The following is an 18,372-nucleotide window of genomic DNA, read 5'->3' on the forward strand; positions in this document are numbered from 1 at the left end:
CCAAGAGCTCTCGGAGAAACCAGGGATAAAAGCCGTGAGGGAGCACACGGTCGGGTAAAACCGCTTGCAAGGGGGCAGCTAGTGAAATTCAGTCGAGAGGTGGCTGAGTTACTCAAGAGTGAATGAGAGCAGCTCAAAATGAAAGTGAAATAAAAAGGACAGCCGTTGGCAACCCGACAGAAGCAATTCACTTCCGCTCCCTAAACTCGGCTCATCACAGCAACAGAGTGTGTTACTCATAGCCAAACCCTGCTATAGCCAACCTCGCGATAACAGAGCCAAAGCAACAGGGATTTTCTCACTCCCCAGCCAATCAACAGGCTGCAGTGAGTTTGCGGCGATCCACCTTTTTTTCTGCCTCCTTCCTCCAGAATCTCGACGCCTTTATTGGCAACCTCCTCTTCTTCCTCTTGCAAGACCAAAAGAATTTGATCTTCACCTTTTGCTCTGGGCTTCTTACCTAGACTCGTGCCTGTTGGTTGCCGCATTCGCCTTTTCTTTCGAGATTGCGTGTTTTTTGCCTTGTTGAGAGCTCAACGCCCGCTACTTCCTGTTTCTTCGACGCCGCACCGCAGACATCAAAGACACCGGCTCCGATAGCGTTGTCTCCATCTCCATACCCTAATCAGACCTGCAACGTCTGTTCTCCTTCCGCTTTCGACGCCGGCATAACCCAACAACCATGAAGGTCTTCAGCAACACGTTCACCTTCGATTACTCGTGGGCCGAGGTTTCCAGTGCGAATTGGCGCAAATACGGCCCGTGGAACAACAAGTCATCGCACGTGATTGCCGTTGACACCATCTCGCGCAGCGTCGATGCCGAGACTGGAATCCTGCGCACCGAGCGACTCATCACATGCAAGCAGCCGGCGCCGGACTGGATCAAGAGCCTGATGGGCTCGGGCATGGAGGTCTCGCACATGTACGAGGCCAGCTACGTCGACCCTGTCAAGCAGACCGTCACCATGGTGTCGCAGAACCTCACATGGAACAACCTGATTAATGTGCAGGAGACTGTCGTGTACAAGCCGCTGGGCGAGCACCGCACCCAGTTCATGCAGGACGCCAAGATCACCGCTCTGTGCGGCGGGTGGCAGCGCATCAAGAACAAGATCGAGGACCAGCTGGTCACGCGCTTCCACGAGAACGCCATCAAGGGCCGTGAGGGCTTTGAGATGGTGCTGGCCATGAGCCGCAGAGTCTTTGCCGAAGAGCGCGAGCAGGAGCGGCTTCAGGCTCTGCGCGTCAAAATGGTGGTGTAAAGGTCTTCTTGACTCACTCTGCCGGGCTCACCACTATCGCCATGTGTACGCTCGAGTCAGAGTGGTTGTTTTTCCCCTTTTTTTTTCCTTTATTTTTCTCTTTTTCTTTGGGTCAGTACGGCGTTCACGGGTCAAGACAAAAGCGTTTTGGGTTTCTCTTTTTTCATTTCATTTCATTTCTTTTCTTTTCTCTATTCTCTTGTCTCCTCAACGACCACCCAAGATACCCCCTCGGGCTTCACTGCACGCCCGTTCTCTGCTCCACGATTCAGGCTCATTTCCCTATTAGAGGTCCTATCCCTCGGCGCTGGTTGATTTTTACTTTTCCCTTCTCAATTGTTTTATTTCTCGAACTTCATTTCTTCTGGTATTGTTACTCTCCAGATGAAATTATCGAAAAAAAAAAAGTTGCTTAAACTGATGCAGGTCATATGTGGCTAGGGTTAGGGATTGTACATTAGAACTATCAATTTTACACGGCTACTTATTCGTTAGTGGCAATGCTACATACTGTGCATGTGTGGAAGAAGAACAGCTTTTGGTTATCAACTTGCAACCAGTAATTGTACGACATGTTCCATCAGAAAACTCACAGTCGACCCCCAATTCTCCCGCAATTATTATGACTACATGAGATCTCGTCCACTGCGACTAATAGGATGCGGGCTAAAGGTTCTAGACTCCTAGAAGGGAATGTTACTGATACATGACTGCAAAGCTAAGGCCGAGACCACCGAAGATGGTGGCGTAGACAAGGTAACTTGCTGACTGGCAGCTATAAAATGCCCATCAAGCTGCCCATTTGCAACATAATCAATTGCTCTACATGTCAAACACACTGGAATTCATTCTCACCATGCTTGCTGTTCAAGTTAACGATTGGGCTGTTGGGCCGAAGGCCATCACCGTCCCTCTTCCGGCCCCTCCGTCTCCCTCAGAAATACAAGTCACCCTTGTTGCAGCCGGTATCCACCAGCTTGTGCGTTCCCGCGCCGCCGGCCGCCACTACACCAACAGCCCCCTGCCGCACCGTCCGGGCATCGACGGCGTCGGCATTGATGCGGCCAGCGGGGCCGCCGTGTATTTCAGCACCCTTTCCAGCAGCACGGGTTCCTTTGCACAGACCCTCAATGTCCCGCGCAGCCAGACCGTTGCTCTCCCGGCCGGCGTCGCACTCACGCAGGCTGCTGCGCTCATCAATCCCATCATGAGCTCATGGATGGCCCTCGTGTACCGCGCTGGCGTGGAGACGTTGCGCCGCCGCAAGCCAGAGGGCTGGGCGGTCCTGATTCTTGGTTCGACGAGCGTGAGCGGCCGGATGGCGGTGCGCGTGGCCAGGGCGATGGGCGTGACGCGTGTGGTGGGTGCGGCTCGCAGCAAAGAAGGACTAGCTACGGTGCAGGGACTAGATGAACGGGCGGTTTTGAAGAGCCAGGAGCCGGAGAAAACAGACTTTGCGGCGGCGTGCGGTGTGGATGTGGTGTTGGACTATGTCTATGGGCCGTATGCTGAGGCGTACCTGCGCCAGCTGAAGACGGATGCGGAGCTTACGTATGTGAGTGTTGGGGCCTTGGCGGGGCCAGAGGTTACGATTCCCAGCTCGGTGTTGAGGAAGAACAAGGTGGTAATTATGGGCGCAGGGTTGGGCAGTTGGTCGCAAGAGAAGCTGATGCCAGAGATGGAGAAAATGCTGAGTGTTTTAAAGGGTGTGGAGGAAGAAATTACGGAGATCAAACTAGAAGACGTTGAAAAAGCATGGAAGGCCAAGGGACGAGTTGTCTTAGTCGCATGAGAGGGCCAGGACGGGTACCAAGTTTCTATGAAGAAGGCGTAGATATCTAGTTGTACACGGTGATCTATATATGCATGTGTTCCACGAGTTCTGCCTCCGTGTAACCGAGACCCACTAGACGTGATAAGATAACACTATCCTGACCAAATCCTGAGAGTTAATGGCGTGAGACGCTCGATTTCCCGTCAATTTCACTACGACAGATCAAGCACAATATTCCTGACCTAACAAATCACAATGGACGATAATGATGGAATCTTCAACATGGCCCTCTTCGATGACGAAGAAGAAGAGCAGAAGACCAAAGACCGCGAGGCGCGTACAGCGTTGAGCGAAGAGGCTTTCCAGGCATTGCGGAGCAAATATGAGCCGAAACTCGAGAACGGCAAGGTAAGAGTCGCAACCACATGGCACAAAAAAGAAAAAAAAAAAAAGACTACAGAACGCTTACACTACCCGTTAGCTGCACATGGAGATAGAGCGCATGCTGCCACTGCCTGCGATAGTGGGCAAGCCGGAGACGTCGGCGGTGGTGCAGGCCGTCGAAGAACTGTACTTTTATCGGCGGTTCGTGCAGGCGGCGGCCCTGGCGGAGAGTATTGTGGCGGGGCGCGGCGGACTGGACGAAGCGACGGCGGCATTGCTGGAGAGCTATGCGGAGCGGAGCCGACGGCGGGCGGCGAACAGAGTAGACGCAGAGCCAGTGAGAGGTGAGCCAGAACGATAGTGTAGTTGTCGGAAAAGGGATTCAGGCATTATTGGATGGAACATGGGTTTTTATTATACAACCGGCGTAGGGTTGGGTTTGGGTATCTTGTAGGTTTATTTTTTCGTCAAACTGTGTCGTTATTATGCCCTATACCTTTTCCGCTTCTCGTCGCCGCCCTCGGCATCCTTGATCTTGTGAAAGTGCGGCGCCAGCTCGCTCAGCCACTTGGCCTCGATGGGCATACAATTGCGCATATACTCCTTGGTCGTCTGGACCAGCTCAAAGTACAGCACGACGCGCGGCGGCGGATCGACACCAAACACGGTGCTGCTCGGGTGGACGTAGACGGTGTTGTTGTTCTTGACCGTGCGGTAGCCGTCGCCGCTGCGCGACAGCCGCGCGGCATTGGGGAAAAAGCCCGTGGTCAGCGCGCGCTTGATGGGCCGCAGGTTGTTCTCGCCGCATGACGACAGGCTGACCTCGACGCGGTCGCACAGCTTGGCCAGCTGCTCGCGGATGTCGCGCGCACGCGTCAAGCTGCGCTGCTGCAAAAAGTTCTCTTTGGACCACACGGGCGAAAATCCGCTCTGCTCCCACTGGCTGTAGACGTTGAGCAGCGTCACGTGGTCGCCGCCATCGGCGACAGTGAATCGCGCACGGGCTGAGTCGGCGTGTATTTTTTTGTCCTTGGGCCGGAAAAACAGCGCCGATGCTTCGCCCAGCATGGCGACGATGGAGAGCACCTCCTCGACGCAGCCTTCCTTGTCAGCTGCCAACACGGCACGTGCCAACATGGGATCGGTAGGGAACTCGGCCATCTGTCGGCCGAGTTTGGTGAGTTCAGCCTTGGTATTGAAGGCCTGTAGCGCGAAAAGGAGATTGAGCGAGGCAATAAGAGCCTCAAAAGGCGGCGGGTCCATGAAATCAAAGTGCAGCAAATCTGTGATACCGAGGGCCGAAAGTTGCAGCGCCACGCTGCTGAGGTTGGTGCGCAGAATTTCGGGGGTAGTGCTCTCGTCCATTTCGTTGAAGTATGCGTACTTTGTGTACAGGCGAAAACATTTACCGGGCCCGACTCGACCAGCACGACCGGAGCGCTGGTTCGCCGAGGCACGCGAGCACGGCACCACGACCAGCGAGGACATGCCGGTCGCTGGATTGTAGACGTTTTCCTTGACGTAGCCAGGATCGATGACGTAGACGATGCCGTCAATGGTCAAGCTCGTCTCGGCAATGTTGGTGGCCAACACAACCTTGCGCGCGTTTGGCGGCGTGGGCTCGAAGATTTTGGCCTGTAGCTCGGTCGGCAGGTTGGCGTAGATGGGCGCAACAATGAGCTCCTTGATGCGTGTGCCGAGCTTCTTTGCCGTGTCGGTTATTTGCTGCTCTGCCGCCTCGATCTCGTCCTGGCCCGTCAGGAAAATCAGGATATCACCACCAAGTGGCTGCGTTGAATGGATCTGGAAGACGGTGGTGATTGCAGCTTGGAGGTAGTTGGCTTCAGGACTGGGCGTGTAGTAGATGTCGACGGGGTAGCGGCGTCCGGGCACAGAGAAGATTGGACAGTCGCCAAAGTAGCGGGCAAACTTCTCGGCATTCATGGTAGCCGAAGCAATCAGCAGCTTGAGGTCAGGCCTGGCGCGTGCCAGGTCTTTGACCAGAGCCAGCAAAATGTCGGTATGTACAGTCCGCTCGTGAGCCTCGTCGATCATGATGGCAGAGTAGCCGTCCAGACTCGGCTCAGTCATGAACTCGCGCAGCAACATACCGTCCGTCATGTACTTGACAATGGTCTTTTCGCTCGTCTGGTCCTCAAAACGCACGCTGTAACCGACCTCGTTGCCAATCTTGACACCCATCTCGTCTGCCACTCGCGCGGCGACGCTCATGGCGGCGACTCGTCGCGGCTGCGTACAGCCAACCTTCTTGCCATCGCGTGTGTAGCCCGCCTCGTGGAGATACTGCGGCAGCTGGGTGGTTTTGCCTGAGCCTGTCTCGCCGACCAGCACAAGCACCTGGTGGGCCTCCATGGCGTCGAGGAACTGCTGACGGTACTGGAATATAGGCAGGCTGTTACGCGTCTCCTGAATCGAAAGCATCTTCTTTTCTGCCGCATCGATCTGTGCAGCCAGGAAGGCGTCCTCCTTGGACAACTGTTTTCCCTCGCCGGCCATCCGCGAGTCGAGATTGAAATTGATGTACTGGTCTGGGTCCATGACATAGGTGTAGTCTTCGTTCTCCCTTTCTGCGACGAGGATCTGTGCCTTTGCTTTGGACGTCTGCTCCGTCTCCCATTGATCATGCTCCGTGACAAACTTTTCATGGCCAAACTCGTCGCGGTCAATTTGGCGCCGATACAGCGCATCCTCCTTGCGCCGCTTGTCAATCTTGCCCTGCTCCGTGATGTAGTCCTCGGGCATGACGTAGCCGTCACGGTGGTCGTCAATGCGCTCGCGCTCCTCCATGATGCGTAGCAGCTCGCGATTCTTTGCAAACTCGGCCAGCTCGCGCTGTGACAGCCGGACACCACTGCGGACCTCTTCCGTTTCCTCGGCGACCTGGCGGCGTAGTAGCGCCAGCTTCTCGACCTGCCGCTTGTTGAGGTAGTCCTGGCGAGACCGCATGCGAATGTCTGGAAGGGCCTTGCGCCGTTCGGCTTCGTTCTCGAGGCCAAGGCGGGAAGAAGAGCCGCCGGTCTTGTCGCTATCTTTCTTCTTGCCCGAGTCGCGCTCCCGCAGGCGTCGTGCAAATGCGTCACGCTCCTTTTTATCATCATTGTCGCTTTCGTGCTTATCCTCGGCGTCGCTTTTGTCTTCGGTCTGACTGTCGTCGTGCTCGCTAAGCTTAGTGCGCTTTGAAGCTGGAGGCTTCACATCGGCCTCGCCAGCACTCTCAGGCGCCTCGTCAAGATCTGAAAGCTCCTCGTCGTCGCCCCAGCGATCGTCAAAGTTGCGATTGTTGTCGCGTTTGCGGTAGGACTTCTCGCGGCGCGGAGACAGGGACCGTGATCGGGGGCGGTGTTGTAGTCTCCGGGAAGACGAAGACGTACTATCACGGGTCTTATCGCGGTGCCGGTCTCGGTCTCGTGATCTGTCGCGTCTGTGAGAAGATCGGCTCTTCTTGTCTTTGGTCACCTTCTGAGGACCGACCTCGTCGTCGTCCATTGGAATGAACGCATACTTTTGGTTTAACGCGCTCATTTCCGCGGGAAGCAAGGCGCAAGACTAGATTATAGCGTATGGAAGAAAATAAAACAACTGGATAGAGTACGGCGACCACATTTAAGAGCCAGTCCCTCATCGCCACAAGTGGACAATTTAGTGAAAAGACAAGGCTGATAACCCTGCCGATAATCCGACAAGGCTGGCATCTTTTTAGTGGGGCTTCACCGAGCCCGACCGAGCCTCACACTTCCGGCCTCTTGATGTAATCGCCGGTTCCGTCTCAAAAGTCCCAAATAGGCATGCGCACGACATCAAATGCTATGCTACTTGGTAATTACGTGAGCAGGCTTTTAGCGCTAAAAGTGACTCCAGGCAGTTGCTTAATTCAGCGGTACACAAGCACCGTGTAGATACCGCAAACGCGACCGTGTGGAGACTCGCCGATTTACACTTAAGTAGACGCCGTCGTGGGGAGCTCGAGACTCTCTTTCTTTCTCTTATTCTTCAGTGGGCAGCAAGTCAGAGCTTCCGCCACGCTTCCCGCACATCCGCCGCTATGAACAACCCCCCGGTCACCCTCTGGGACCACATCCAGTGGCTCGCCGATCCCTGGCTCTTCCTCGGCGAAGCCCTGAGCTACCTGCCCGGCACCGTCATCTCGCTCCTCCGCCGAGGCCAACTGCGCACGCTCCTGTGGCCGCCAGCCTTGCGCGACGCCTTCTTCGGCCACTTTTGGTCCTTTTTCGGACCCGGCCTGCGCGAGTCATGTGGCCCAACTGTCACGCCCATTCTTGCCGGCCGCATTGCCTACGGCTCTGAGACGGCAGAGCCCGCCTACGCCCCGCTAAGCGGCAGCGTGATTGAGGTTGGAGCTGGGTCTGGACTGTGGGCCAGCGCGCTGGTGGAGGCCGGTGCGGAGCGCGTGCTGGGAATCGAGCCGAACCCGGCGCAACATGCTGCACTGCGCAAGCGTGTGGCTGAGCTTGGTATCGAGAAGCAGTACCAGGTGGTCCCCGTGGGCATCCAGGAGATTGGCCAGCCGGACAAGTGGGACGGTCGCATTGAGGAGGGCAGCGTGGACTGTATTGTCACGATTCTCTGTCTGTGCAGCATCCCAGAGCCAGAACAAAACATCAAGGAGCTGTACAAGTACCTAAAGAAAGGCGGCCGGTGGTTCGTGTATGAGCATGTACGCGCACCGGCTCGTGCCGGAAGTGCCATGCGCTGGTACCAGAGTAAGTGATCACGAGAGTGCGATGTTCTCGGCGTTATGCGCTGGCTAGCTAACCAACTAACTAATATCCTAGGGTTCCTCAACCTGTTTTGGCCCACCATCATCGGCGGGTGCGAGCTGTGCCGGGACACCGAAAGCATGTTGCGCGATTCTGGCGAGTGGAGCGTAGTCGATATCACGGAGCAGCCAGAAGAGCCGTGGTGCAAGGCGACGCCGCATATCCGAGGAGTGTTGGTGAAATGAAAACTCGGACAAAAAGACATTATGCTTCACAAGGCAGACAGACACGTTTGTTTAATATGTAACTAAAGTAATGATTAGCCACAAAAGCGAATTCTGATTAGAGCTCATCTTCAGATATAAAAACAGGCTCGGCCTGGTGTTCACCCGAAGACTGCATGTTCAAGTCCTGATTTACCGGCTCAGTGGCCGATAACGACGCCGCAGGGGTTGTCATAACACTGTTTCCCAATGGTTCTTCTTTCTTCACAGGGAAGAAGTCCATGTCTATCTCTTCCTTCATGCTTTCCTGCTTCACCTCTTCGTCTTTGACATACTCCGTTTTCACGTCATGTTCCCCCAGTTCTTCCTTGACCCCCCTTTCCCGTTGCTCTCCAAACAAGATCTCCCTCCTCTTCTCATAAAACACCTTCAGGAATCCTCTGCGCTGCTCCACCGTCCCGTTCTCCACCACCAGTGCAAACGCCGTAGCATCTGCAAAGCCCAGCGTACGCGCCATCTCGCAAAATTGGCGCGTCAGCACATCGTCGGGCGGATTGTATTTATAGTGTGCGCGCAGCGGATACGCTAGCTCCGCCTGCGCAGCAGCTACGTCGTTGAGTGACGCCAGTTTGCTTGTGTGTCTCCTGGCATGCGCTTCTGTAGAATGACCAGGTGCGCGAGAGAGCTTGTCTTCGATGTGTGATGGCCCGATGATGGCCGTATTCTCGTGCGTGTATGCGACGCCTGCGGCACGTAACAGCGCGTCGATGGGATCGGCCTTGGGTTTCGGCGTGGTAGTGCTATCGGCGCGTGGCTTGACAGTGCGGCTATTCTTGAGCGCACTCTGACCGGCAAAGATACCTGAAACAATGCCCATAGACCCATCGCTATCGGCAGAGGTGCCCAAGCCTTCTACTTTGAGAGTATTCTCAGCGTCGACGGCAACCTGCTCTACATCAATGTCCATCAAGTTCAAGTTTAGATGGACCTTGGCCTCCGCGACGTTGGTGTTGTGTACAATATCCTTCAGTACAATTCTATCTTTGCGGTAGCTAAAGATATTTTCCAGGCCGAAAATCTCGCCCTTGCGACCATCGTCGTGCTGCACGCCCTTGAAGTATCGCGGCTCGGTAGAAGCCGAGTACCCAATGTTTGCCTGCTGCTGCTTGTAAATCTGGCGCGCATACACCAGTTCCTCAACTGTGCCTGCCGCCACAAGACGGTACACGTCGACATCGCGAGTTTGGCCGATCCGGTATGCGCGGTCCTGCGCTTGCAGGTCCAGTGCCGGGTTCCAATGCGGATCAATAATGACTACGCGGTTGGCGCTGGTGATGTTGAGCCCGACGCCGCCGGCGCGCGTGCTAATGAGGAAGACAAATTGGTGCGGATCGGCATTGAAGTCGGCGACGGTCCGTGAGCGCTCGTCATATGACAGGCTGCCGTCTAGGTAGCTAACAGTGTAGCTAGTATTGGTCAACAGGTGGTGCAGAATGTTGAGTAGGCGCACGCTGTGCGAAAACACGAGCACCTTGTCACCGTCGGCGTACCACATACGAAGCAGCTCTTTCAAAATCTTCCATTTGCCGCAGAACTCCGGGTTAGCCAGCGTCTTGATAGCGTCGCGCGCGTGATACATTTCGTCCCAGGTACCAGGTAGACAGTCACGAAGGGTTTCAAGTTCAATGTTCTGCTTCTCGCGCGCATCCGAGCCTTTGGGCAGTAAAAGAGCCAAGTGATTTGAGAGCTTTTGCAACGCTACCATAGCCGGGAAGATGTAGCTTGCGCGAGTGCGTCCATTGTGAAGTTTGCGATGGCAGCAGTCTCCCTGTGCCTTGGATGAACCACACTCGCAGGGTCGGCGTGCATTGACTATGCACTGGACCATATCCGACTTGAGGAAGGACTGGTAAGCCTGCTCCTGCAGGGGCGTCAATGGGCAAAAGACGACGCGGTCCCTCTTGCGCGGCAGTTGATCGGCTAGCAGGGTCTTAAGGCGGCGGAGAAAGAAGGGCGGCAGCACGTTCTCAACGAGCCGGCGTGCGGTGCTGCGCGCAAACAAAATCTCACTGAGCGTTGCGTCGTGTGACTGCCCGACGACCAGCGGGCGCGAGATGGCTGTTTGCCATTGCGGAAGCGAACCGAAGCGGCCAGGATTCGTCCAGTTGAGCAGAGCCCACAGCTCGTCGTAGTTATTCTGGATGCCGGTTCCAGTAAGGCCGATGCGACAGAGGGCGTTGAGCTCTGACATGGCCTGGGTTGTGTTGGATGACCTGTCCTTTATGCGATGGCATTCATCGGCAATCACGGCATCCCAATCGACTAGGTTAATGCTAGACCGGTTGTTGCTATATGTATCATAGGTGGTGATCATGATTTCCAGCCTACCCTTTCGAGCCATTTGCAGCACATCAGCCTTTTTAGCCGGGCTGCCATGAAAGACTTCCACATGCCACCAGCCCCAACGACTCAGCTCATCGCACCAGTTGTGAACCAGCGACGCAGGACAAATGATGAGCACGCGCGGATACCACGGCGCCTTGTCTCCTCCGGCATCATGCGCCCGCATACGCCGCATGCGATGCTGATCACGCTCGTCGCCCGTCTTGCCAAATGCCGTCGCCAAAAACGCCGCCACCTGCACCGTCTTTCCCAGGCCCATATCGTCGCCCAAAACGCCGCCAATCTGCCACACAAACAATCTGTGCAGGAAGCGCACGCCGTCCAGTTGGTAGTCTCGTAGGTACTGCGCCACCGATGCAGGGATCACACCGCCGGATGCCGGTATCTCTACATCGCTGCACAGTCGACAGGGTCGCACGCCACTGGTCGCGGAAAACTCGGGGCGGGTTAAGCGCGCGGCGATATCAGCCACCAGGGCATCCGAGTCCGGGGGTACTCTTAGCCCTGCTATATCCCTGACGTCAAAAGAGACACGACGCGTGCGCACATAGTCAGGTGGCAGATTCATAGCTTCGCCATCAGTTTGTGGTTCCTTTTTATGCCTGGCTTTGTCGTCCCTATGGATCTTGCCGGTCAATGTAGTCTGTCGTCCACGGCCACGAGGCACAGTTTGCGATGGACAAGGATGCTGCCGCGATGAATTGCTAGAGCGAGTCTTTTTAGAGTCTCGACCCTGCCGTGGCGCTTGCACGAGGATGTCATCCTCATCCGTCCACTCAACCCGCTCTGGCGTCGCTGGGCTTAAAGGCCTTTTGCGCCTGCCAGATTGCACAGAAGGGCGCTCAGACAGTCCATCTATATTTGACGCTGCAGATGAAGATGTATCCAGGCGGTCAATAACAGCCCCGTTGTCTTCACTGTCGCTTTCCGACGTCGTCGATACTTCCAAGTCAATTACATTTTGCAGAGGCATGATGATTAGTGGCAGTGAGGGTTAGGTATGATCATGATTTGTGGGTACGCATGAAATCACATTGAGCGAGTGGTTGATGCCTTATGAGTCCAAATACGTACAATAGTGATGTCGAGAATCTGCTCATATGAAGTCTTGGTGAATAAATCAGCTTGACTTGATGATAACGACTGGTCGTTGTTGTGACGCGACGTGACACAAAATTAAGGGTGGAGTAGTCACGTGTGTGCTCTTTGCTTATATAAGCATATAGTCTTCGCCAGCAACATCATGATGTGCCGGTACCACATGCGGTCCAAGACGCAGCTCTTTGCCCACAAAGTGCAGATAGTTGGCGCTTTTTATTGTTCTACAGCCATCTCCAGTGACTGGTCTTTCTTATTAAATAACTACATGTAGTGAATCAACTCTTATTTCCCGCCGAGTCTTCTCATAGCTACTCAAGCCCCAGGTGCCATGCTAGCCAACCATCAACCAAGCTCTACTATTACAAGCGCTGCACCAATCGCGGTCACCATCTACCATAATTTTATATATACATGACCCATTGTAAACTATGGGCTCTCTTAGGCCCCCGCGTCACTCGGGGCATACGATCCAGTAAAAGACGGCGTCGCCGTGCCAGACTCGTCAAACCCGACTGCGCCCGCACCCACTCCCGACGCCGAAAAGCTCTGATCAATGCGAAGAATCCACTCCATCTTGTCTCGCTCACTGCGTGCTGCAAACAGCCACGTATTGTTCTTCCCATAGATGGCAAACACTGCGCTCTGCAGTCTCTCGCTGAGTCTCTGGACGCCCTCCACGCTGGAACTACTGCCATTAGCGCCAGTCCCTGAGCCCGTCCAGATTGATGAAATCATCCGCCCAGACGCTGTACGCCGATGCGCAGAAGCGGCCCGACCGGGACTCGATCCAGGCGACAGGACGCCTCCTCTTTCAGGACTCTGAGTTACATCGTAGTCTGATCCGCCTTGCAGCAAACCAAGTACACCGGGCTGGCTATCAATGCGCGCGTCACGTAGGCTGACAATGGCGATTTCATCACCACCTGTAGCCGAGAAAATGTGCAAGTAGGGCCGGCGTAGCTCGACGAAGCGCTTAACCCACCGGGTTGACTCGCTGTTAGGAACGAGCAAGTAGCCACCCTTCATAACCTTGGGATTGCGTGCAGCCTTGACAATGGTAGTCATCAAGCTTGGCGGCTCGCTAGCCTCAGGGGCCAGTCCATTGCTAGGCGGCGATGTGTTCTTGGCGCTAAGTATTTTGTTAAGAGGATCAGGATACTTGGTCCAAAGCTTGATGCATCGTTCTAATAGAATCTTATGCTTTTCTGGTATCGAGGGCAAAGCTTGTGACTCGTCATTTTCCGAAATCGTTGTACCTGGTGTTTGTTGGTTGTCTTGCTCAGCCTGCTTAGAGTCGTCTTCTTTTTGGACATCAGCAGCTTCACCCAGCATCTCATCTTGCGTCTCTTTGCGATCATCCTCATCAACCTGCGACGGCTCTGGCGTATCGTTCAACAAGTCGTCATCGCAAAACTTCTTCAAGTCGGGCGTTGGCAAGTTATCATCCTCAGATTCCTTCCTTTTCCCAATGTCTAAGAGGTTAATGTGCTTCAGCAGATTGTATATTCCTTCAATCTCGGTCAAACGCTGCTTTCGCTTCTGAGCCAAGATATAATCGCTAACAATCGAAACACCACGTGGTGTCCATTGCGTCAATGTCTCTTCGCCCTTCACATAGTCATGCGTGCTATTGAGGCGCCATAGGTCCCCAATACGCTTGATCGAAGCCGGGCGCATGGCAAGCGTGAAAATACCAGTAGACGAGTGCACGATACGCATAGTACTCCAGAGTGCCGAAAGCATGGACTGTTGGCGCACGTGGGTGCGCGAAAGCACCTGGCAGTTGAGCTCAATTGAGAAAGCCATTGGCTCGGCCAACCGCGATGAGCTGATCTCCCAGGATACTGTCATCTGCACACGGTATTTTTCGGGCGTAACGCGATCCAGAAGTAGCGAATTATGCAAGCTTGAATCCCACTGTGTGTAGATAACGATGCTTCGGGTGCCGTTGGAATTTTGCTTAAAAATTGGCTTTTGCGATAACTGCAGTGGAATAAATGACGTAGCGCCGCTCATATCAGGCGTCTTACCAGCTGCGTCGAGAATCTGTATGCGGCCGACCTTGACAGATGACACTTCCTCCCATGGCAGGGCATCACCCGAGCTATGCGATATGTTGATTCCAATACGGCGCTGCAAACCCTGATGCAATTGAAATGTACCAATGTCGCCGTCACTGATCTGTGTAACTTCAACCGGCACATAGTTTCCATTCTCGTCCATCTCGAGGATCTGCATGCGTGCCAAAAGGTCATGCTTCTCGCGCGTGTAAAACTGAGATTCAGAGATGCGCGCACCACGGTCTTGAGCCGAGGGGACAGCATCCCGCATGTCATCCCAGCTAAGCAGCTTATCAAGATGCATAGACGAGACTTTAGCAAAGATGGCGACACGTAGGGTGATATTCTGAGGCCCAAACATGGGAACGCTCATGCTATGTACGCTCTCAAATCGGATGGGAAACTCATCGAAATCGCGAATCATTTGTGTCGTAGAAATCCCATCTTCCTCTGAGATACCAGGAATGAAAAGCTGGGCATGGACCTCGGTGCCCTCGCGCTCTGGAAAGCCTACCAGCTCTTGCATAACAACATTGAACTTGAGTGTGTTGGTTGGCGCTCTGGCATGCGATGGCTCCAAAGACAGCTTAATGGCACCAACGGCATGCGATGTGTATGGCGACAAGACGTCCAGGTGAAAGTCTTGTACTCGGCTCTCGAACACAGCCCGCAGTGGTACATCCACCTCGCCGACGAGCGTGTACTGTGGCATACATTGCTCAACAAATGGGTTATCCAAACGTAGATGCTGCGCATACTTGGGCTGGTCAAGATATTGGTACATTTGCCGCATTTGCCGCACTCGGTCATGAAGTTTATCCAAACTCCATAAGTGCACCACGCTGTGCTTATAGTCGATCACTCGCACCCCAATACATGGCTTAGGTGCATCATACAGCGCCGAGTCATCGCTATCACCTAGCCCATTGAGTACCATGTCGTACGACGAGCAGAGTGTATGGCCTACGCCGACAACTGTAAACTGAAATGTGACACCCTCCATCAGTTCATTGGCCATGATTTGGCCTTCCTTAAGCACGGCGGCATTTTGCAGTACGGCCTCAGCCATACCGACAAAATGACGACCCCGCCAGACCTTGACAGCCTGCTGAGCCAGTCGAATTTCATGCTCAGATAGCTTTGGATTTGCCTTGGGCCGTTTGAGGGGGTCTAGCTTTTCAATCTTGTCTTCAAACTTGGCTTTTTGGATGGCTAATTGCAGCTGCATGTCTTCCTTGAGCTGATTTAGCGCGACCTCCATGCGAACCTTTTCCTGTTTGATCTCCTCGATCTCAACGTGGGCAGCCTCGGCTGTTTGTAGTTGAGTTTGGAACTCTTCTTTTTGCTTTTCTAGTTCCTGTTGCATCTCCTCGCGGAGTATGTGCATTTTCTCTTCAACGCCTTCGCCATTGCCCTGTTTTGGCGTTGACGGCATAGTCAGGGCCGTGTCCAGAGAAAAATTGTCAATAGTGCCAGTCGACATGTATTTTTCACGCGTTGGGTATGATGTGGACGACTCAGAGTCCTCTTCCCCTTCCTTTCCAATGACTCTTTCGGTGCGAGCACGTTGTACAGTCTCAAACAGGGCATTTAATTCCTCGTCTGTCAAGCTGGCAAAGTTTTGGTCGGTGCCAAGAATCGCACTGGCGGCCTCGCGGCGAGCAAACGACCAGTCATTGTCGCGTTTTGGGGAGTCTGGACGGCTGTCGCTTCCCATGTCTGAAAGTGCGCGACTAAAAGTCCGCTCATGGCCGTGGCCATGTCTATGAGCTGAGCTTGGGGATCCCATATTGGCCAGCTGGTTAGCAGTAATCGACTGGCGCAACAAGCTTTGCTGGGCTCGCTCCTCTCGGGCTTCCGTGGGGTGGTTGAAACGGAAAATGTGAAAGTCACCCAAAATCACTCGATAGCCTGAATGTAGCTGTTTAGGTTCCGAGATCCGCTTTCCGTTAACCATCACGGAAGCACCTTCATGGGGGATCACAGTAACGGTTCCGTCGGATGCGTTGTCAAAGACACAGTGTTCATGCAAAATTCGAGATCCATTGAGACGAATGTTGACAGATTGGTCGGCATTTGTTTCAACGTTGCCGACTGTGGTAATTCCTGGCTTGAGATTATAAACCAGACACTCAGCCAGCAGAGGGTCGTCAGACAAGTTGACTAGATGGGGCATTTTCTTAGGAGTAGTCAGGCCAACAAATCCTTTTTCAATGCTAATTCCCAATTCCTCCAAAGCAGCTTCACGCTCCTTTTGAATTTCTTCTGTTTTCTGTAGCTTTTCCTCCCATGTTTGGTTTAGGTCGGTAAGTAGCTTTTCGCTCTGTGTTAATTGCTCAGCAATCTCTGCTTTGGATACCTTTTTGGTAGAGCCATCTGGCGTTGTTATTGTCACAAACTGTTTTTCCAACGGTGTACCCTCAGCATAGACTTCTTCTGGGGGCACATTGCTGCCAGGACCACCAGGGCCACCACTAGTCCCACCGCTAAGTTTGTTGCGAAGCTGTGTGAGTTCCTCTTTAAGCTCGCGGATCATGCGGGCATTGGCATCCTCATTGACGACTGCGTGGTTCTTGATGCGCTTGGCAGAATCAGCATAACGTAAAGTGCTGAGGGTTTCATCATAGTTGATGTCGGCGGGAGAGATGGCGGCAATCATGGCAGTCATGCTGTTACCACCCAATGAATCCTTGAGAAGCCAGGTCAGGACAGAGTCACGATAGGGGACAGCACTGCTACCGCCGCCCTTCTTCTTTTTTCCGGTTGAGAGATCAGCCAAAGCAGCAATGACACGACCCAAAGTAGATAGCGATCTGTTGATCTCAGCGCCCTCCTTGAGGCGGGCACCAGTAGCGCCAGTAGAATTAGCCCGCTCAGAGCCAGCCAGATCAACCAGACTGATTTTGGCAACCTTTTCCATGGCCATTTTGGTCTCGGCGTCAAACTTCTTTTGTGTAAGCATGAGAGTAAAAACAGCATGACTTCGACTCGAAGTTTCATTCATGTTGGTAGCAGCCACTGTTCGGGCTTTGTTACCCTCATCCATGAGGTTTTCTATTTCGGGGAAACTCGTAACGGCCAATTTGGCGAGATCTTCGACGTAGGGGCCAGTAGACGGATGTTCTCGAACTTTGAGGTTGCCTTTGGTGGTAGGATTAAGAAGATCTCGGACTCTTTCATTGTAGATTTCCAAGTAGGAGACTTCAACGGTGCATTTCCAGGACGAGTCCTTTTGCATTTCAGCTATTCGCCGAAACATGTCCTGACAAATCATAGGCGTGATACCAATTTCCTTGCCATAACCCATCATAGAATATGACTTTCCGGAGCCTGTTTGACCGTAGGCAAAAATACAGTTGTTGTAGCCCTGAAAAGCATTGTCAAGGAGGGGCTGGCCTAGATCTTGGAATAGATTGGATTGGCCTGCGTAGTTTGAGTCGTCGCGGTTGAAGGACCAGTATGATTTATCGAAGGCAAAAGTTTTGGGGCCTGTATCTTTTGCGCCTTTGGCATTGGAAGATCCGGGATCGTAATTTGTAAGAACAGTCTGGTTACCCTTCATTTCAACGATACATTTTGCGCCGCGTTCGATTTCTATGGAGGGGTTACAGTCGTTGTTAGTAATTAGGCGTTGAGAAAGAAGGGGAGGAGGGGCTATGACGATGTTGCAATGTATGTGTACCTCTGCTATTGAAGGGTCGACATCTTACGACGACCTTGATGTTACCGCCGGCCATATTTGCGGATTATGAAGGATGTTTATCGGTGTGTTGTGTGTTGTTATGGCAAGGTGAGGAAGAGAGCACGGGCCCAAATATGCGTTCTGTTAATCAAGAGAGGGGAAGAGAGCGAGTATGGGAACAGCGCCGAACGGTTTAGTGGCAGCTAGAGCGAACAAGAGCGCGTGATCCGGTGCTTGTATCGAAGGAGGCAGATGTCGAGTAGATTAGGGCGAGTACACCGAGCAGGCGAGGTGGTTGCTTCGAGGGGAGTCGTGGAAGATGACGCAGAGCTGGCGATGCGGTGACGGGAGACGAAGTGATATAGCCCAGTCGCAGAATCAGAAGAAAAAAAAGAGAAAAAAGTGGTCGCTTTCAGAGTCGTTCGTGGAATTCGTCAAGTCAAGTCGTCAAGGAAATGTCAAAAGAGCAAAAGCAGGCTGCGAAGCCGTGTCGAACCGTCGAGAATCGAGATCGAGTGATAGATGTAGTTGTAGGAAGAGAGGGTGGGAGGTTGGCAGAAAAGTCAATGGCGCATTTGTACAAGGCAGGTCTCTATATGGTGGCCTTTTTTTGCTGGCAATCGCAAGTCAGTATTTTCATGAGAACCAAGCAAGTGTATGAAGCTGAGATGACAAGAGATTGGCCAAGGCTGGAGAATTGGTTGTGGAGGTTTAGGTTGAGGTCAAGGCTTTTTGGGGCAG

The 18,372-nt window shown here is 53.5% G+C and overlaps 7 protein-coding genes across 7 annotated transcripts; 4 read left to right on the forward strand and 3 right to left on the reverse strand.

Moving 5' to 3' along the window:
- Positions 1–682: 682 nt before the first annotated feature.
- On the forward strand, positions 683–1,264 carry BROUX77_006623 (uncharacterized protein; the record flags this gene model as incomplete). Its single annotated transcript, XM_073751628.1, has 1 exon — positions 683–1,264. The coding sequence occupies one exon, from the start codon at positions 683–685 to the stop codon at positions 1,262–1,264; it is 582 nt and encodes a 193-aa protein (XP_073602770.1).
- An 856-nt stretch (positions 1,265–2,120) lies between these two features.
- Positions 2,121–3,056, forward strand: BROUX77_006624 (uncharacterized protein; the record flags this gene model as incomplete). The annotated part of the gene is made up of 1 exon (XM_073751629.1): positions 2,121–3,056. The coding sequence occupies one exon, from the start codon at positions 2,121–2,123 to the stop codon at positions 3,054–3,056; it is 936 nt and encodes a 311-aa protein (XP_073602771.1).
- A 237-nt stretch (positions 3,057–3,293) lies between these two features.
- BROUX77_006625 (uncharacterized protein) lies at positions 3,294–3,783 on the forward strand (the record flags this gene model as incomplete). The annotated part of the gene is made up of 2 exons (XM_073751630.1): positions 3,294–3,446; positions 3,520–3,783. 2 exons carry the CDS (start codon positions 3,294–3,296, stop codon positions 3,781–3,783), a joined length of 417 nt encoding a protein of 138 aa, XP_073602772.1.
- A 122-nt stretch (positions 3,784–3,905) lies between these two features.
- Positions 3,906–6,929, reverse strand: BROUX77_006626 (uncharacterized protein; the record flags this gene model as incomplete). The annotated part of the gene is made up of 1 exon (XM_073751632.1): positions 3,906–6,929. The coding sequence occupies one exon, from the start codon at positions 6,927–6,929 to the stop codon at positions 3,906–3,908; it is 3,024 nt and encodes a 1,007-aa protein (XP_073602773.1).
- Positions 6,930–7,485: 556 nt separating this feature from the next.
- On the forward strand, positions 7,486–8,406 carry BROUX77_006627 (uncharacterized protein; the record flags this gene model as incomplete). The annotated part of the gene is made up of 2 exons (XM_073751633.1): positions 7,486–8,164; positions 8,237–8,406. The coding sequence occupies 2 exons, from the start codon at positions 7,486–7,488 to the stop codon at positions 8,404–8,406; spliced, it is 849 nt and encodes a 282-aa protein (XP_073602774.1).
- Positions 8,407–8,503: 97 nt separating this feature from the next.
- On the reverse strand, positions 8,504–11,761 carry BROUX77_006628 (uncharacterized protein; the record flags this gene model as incomplete). The annotated part of the gene is made up of 1 exon (XM_073751634.1): positions 8,504–11,761. One exon carries the CDS (start codon positions 11,759–11,761, stop codon positions 8,504–8,506), a length of 3,258 nt encoding a protein of 1,085 aa, XP_073602775.1.
- A 566-nt stretch (positions 11,762–12,327) lies between these two features.
- On the reverse strand, positions 12,328–17,686 carry BROUX77_006629 (uncharacterized protein; the record flags this gene model as incomplete). Its single annotated transcript, XM_073751635.1, has 2 exons — positions 12,328–17,543; positions 17,632–17,686. The coding sequence occupies 2 exons, from the start codon at positions 17,684–17,686 to the stop codon at positions 12,328–12,330; spliced, it is 5,271 nt and encodes a 1,756-aa protein (XP_073602776.1).
- Positions 17,687–18,372: the final 686 nt, after the last annotated feature.

The sequence above is a fragment of the Berkeleyomyces rouxiae genome (genome assembly GCF_048999995.1).
Source record: "Berkeleyomyces rouxiae strain 22BRR77 chromosome Unknown BrBRR77_ptg000009l, whole genome shotgun sequence".
Classification (NCBI taxonomy): Eukaryota; Fungi; Ascomycota; class Sordariomycetes; order Microascales; family Ceratocystidaceae; genus Berkeleyomyces; species Berkeleyomyces rouxiae.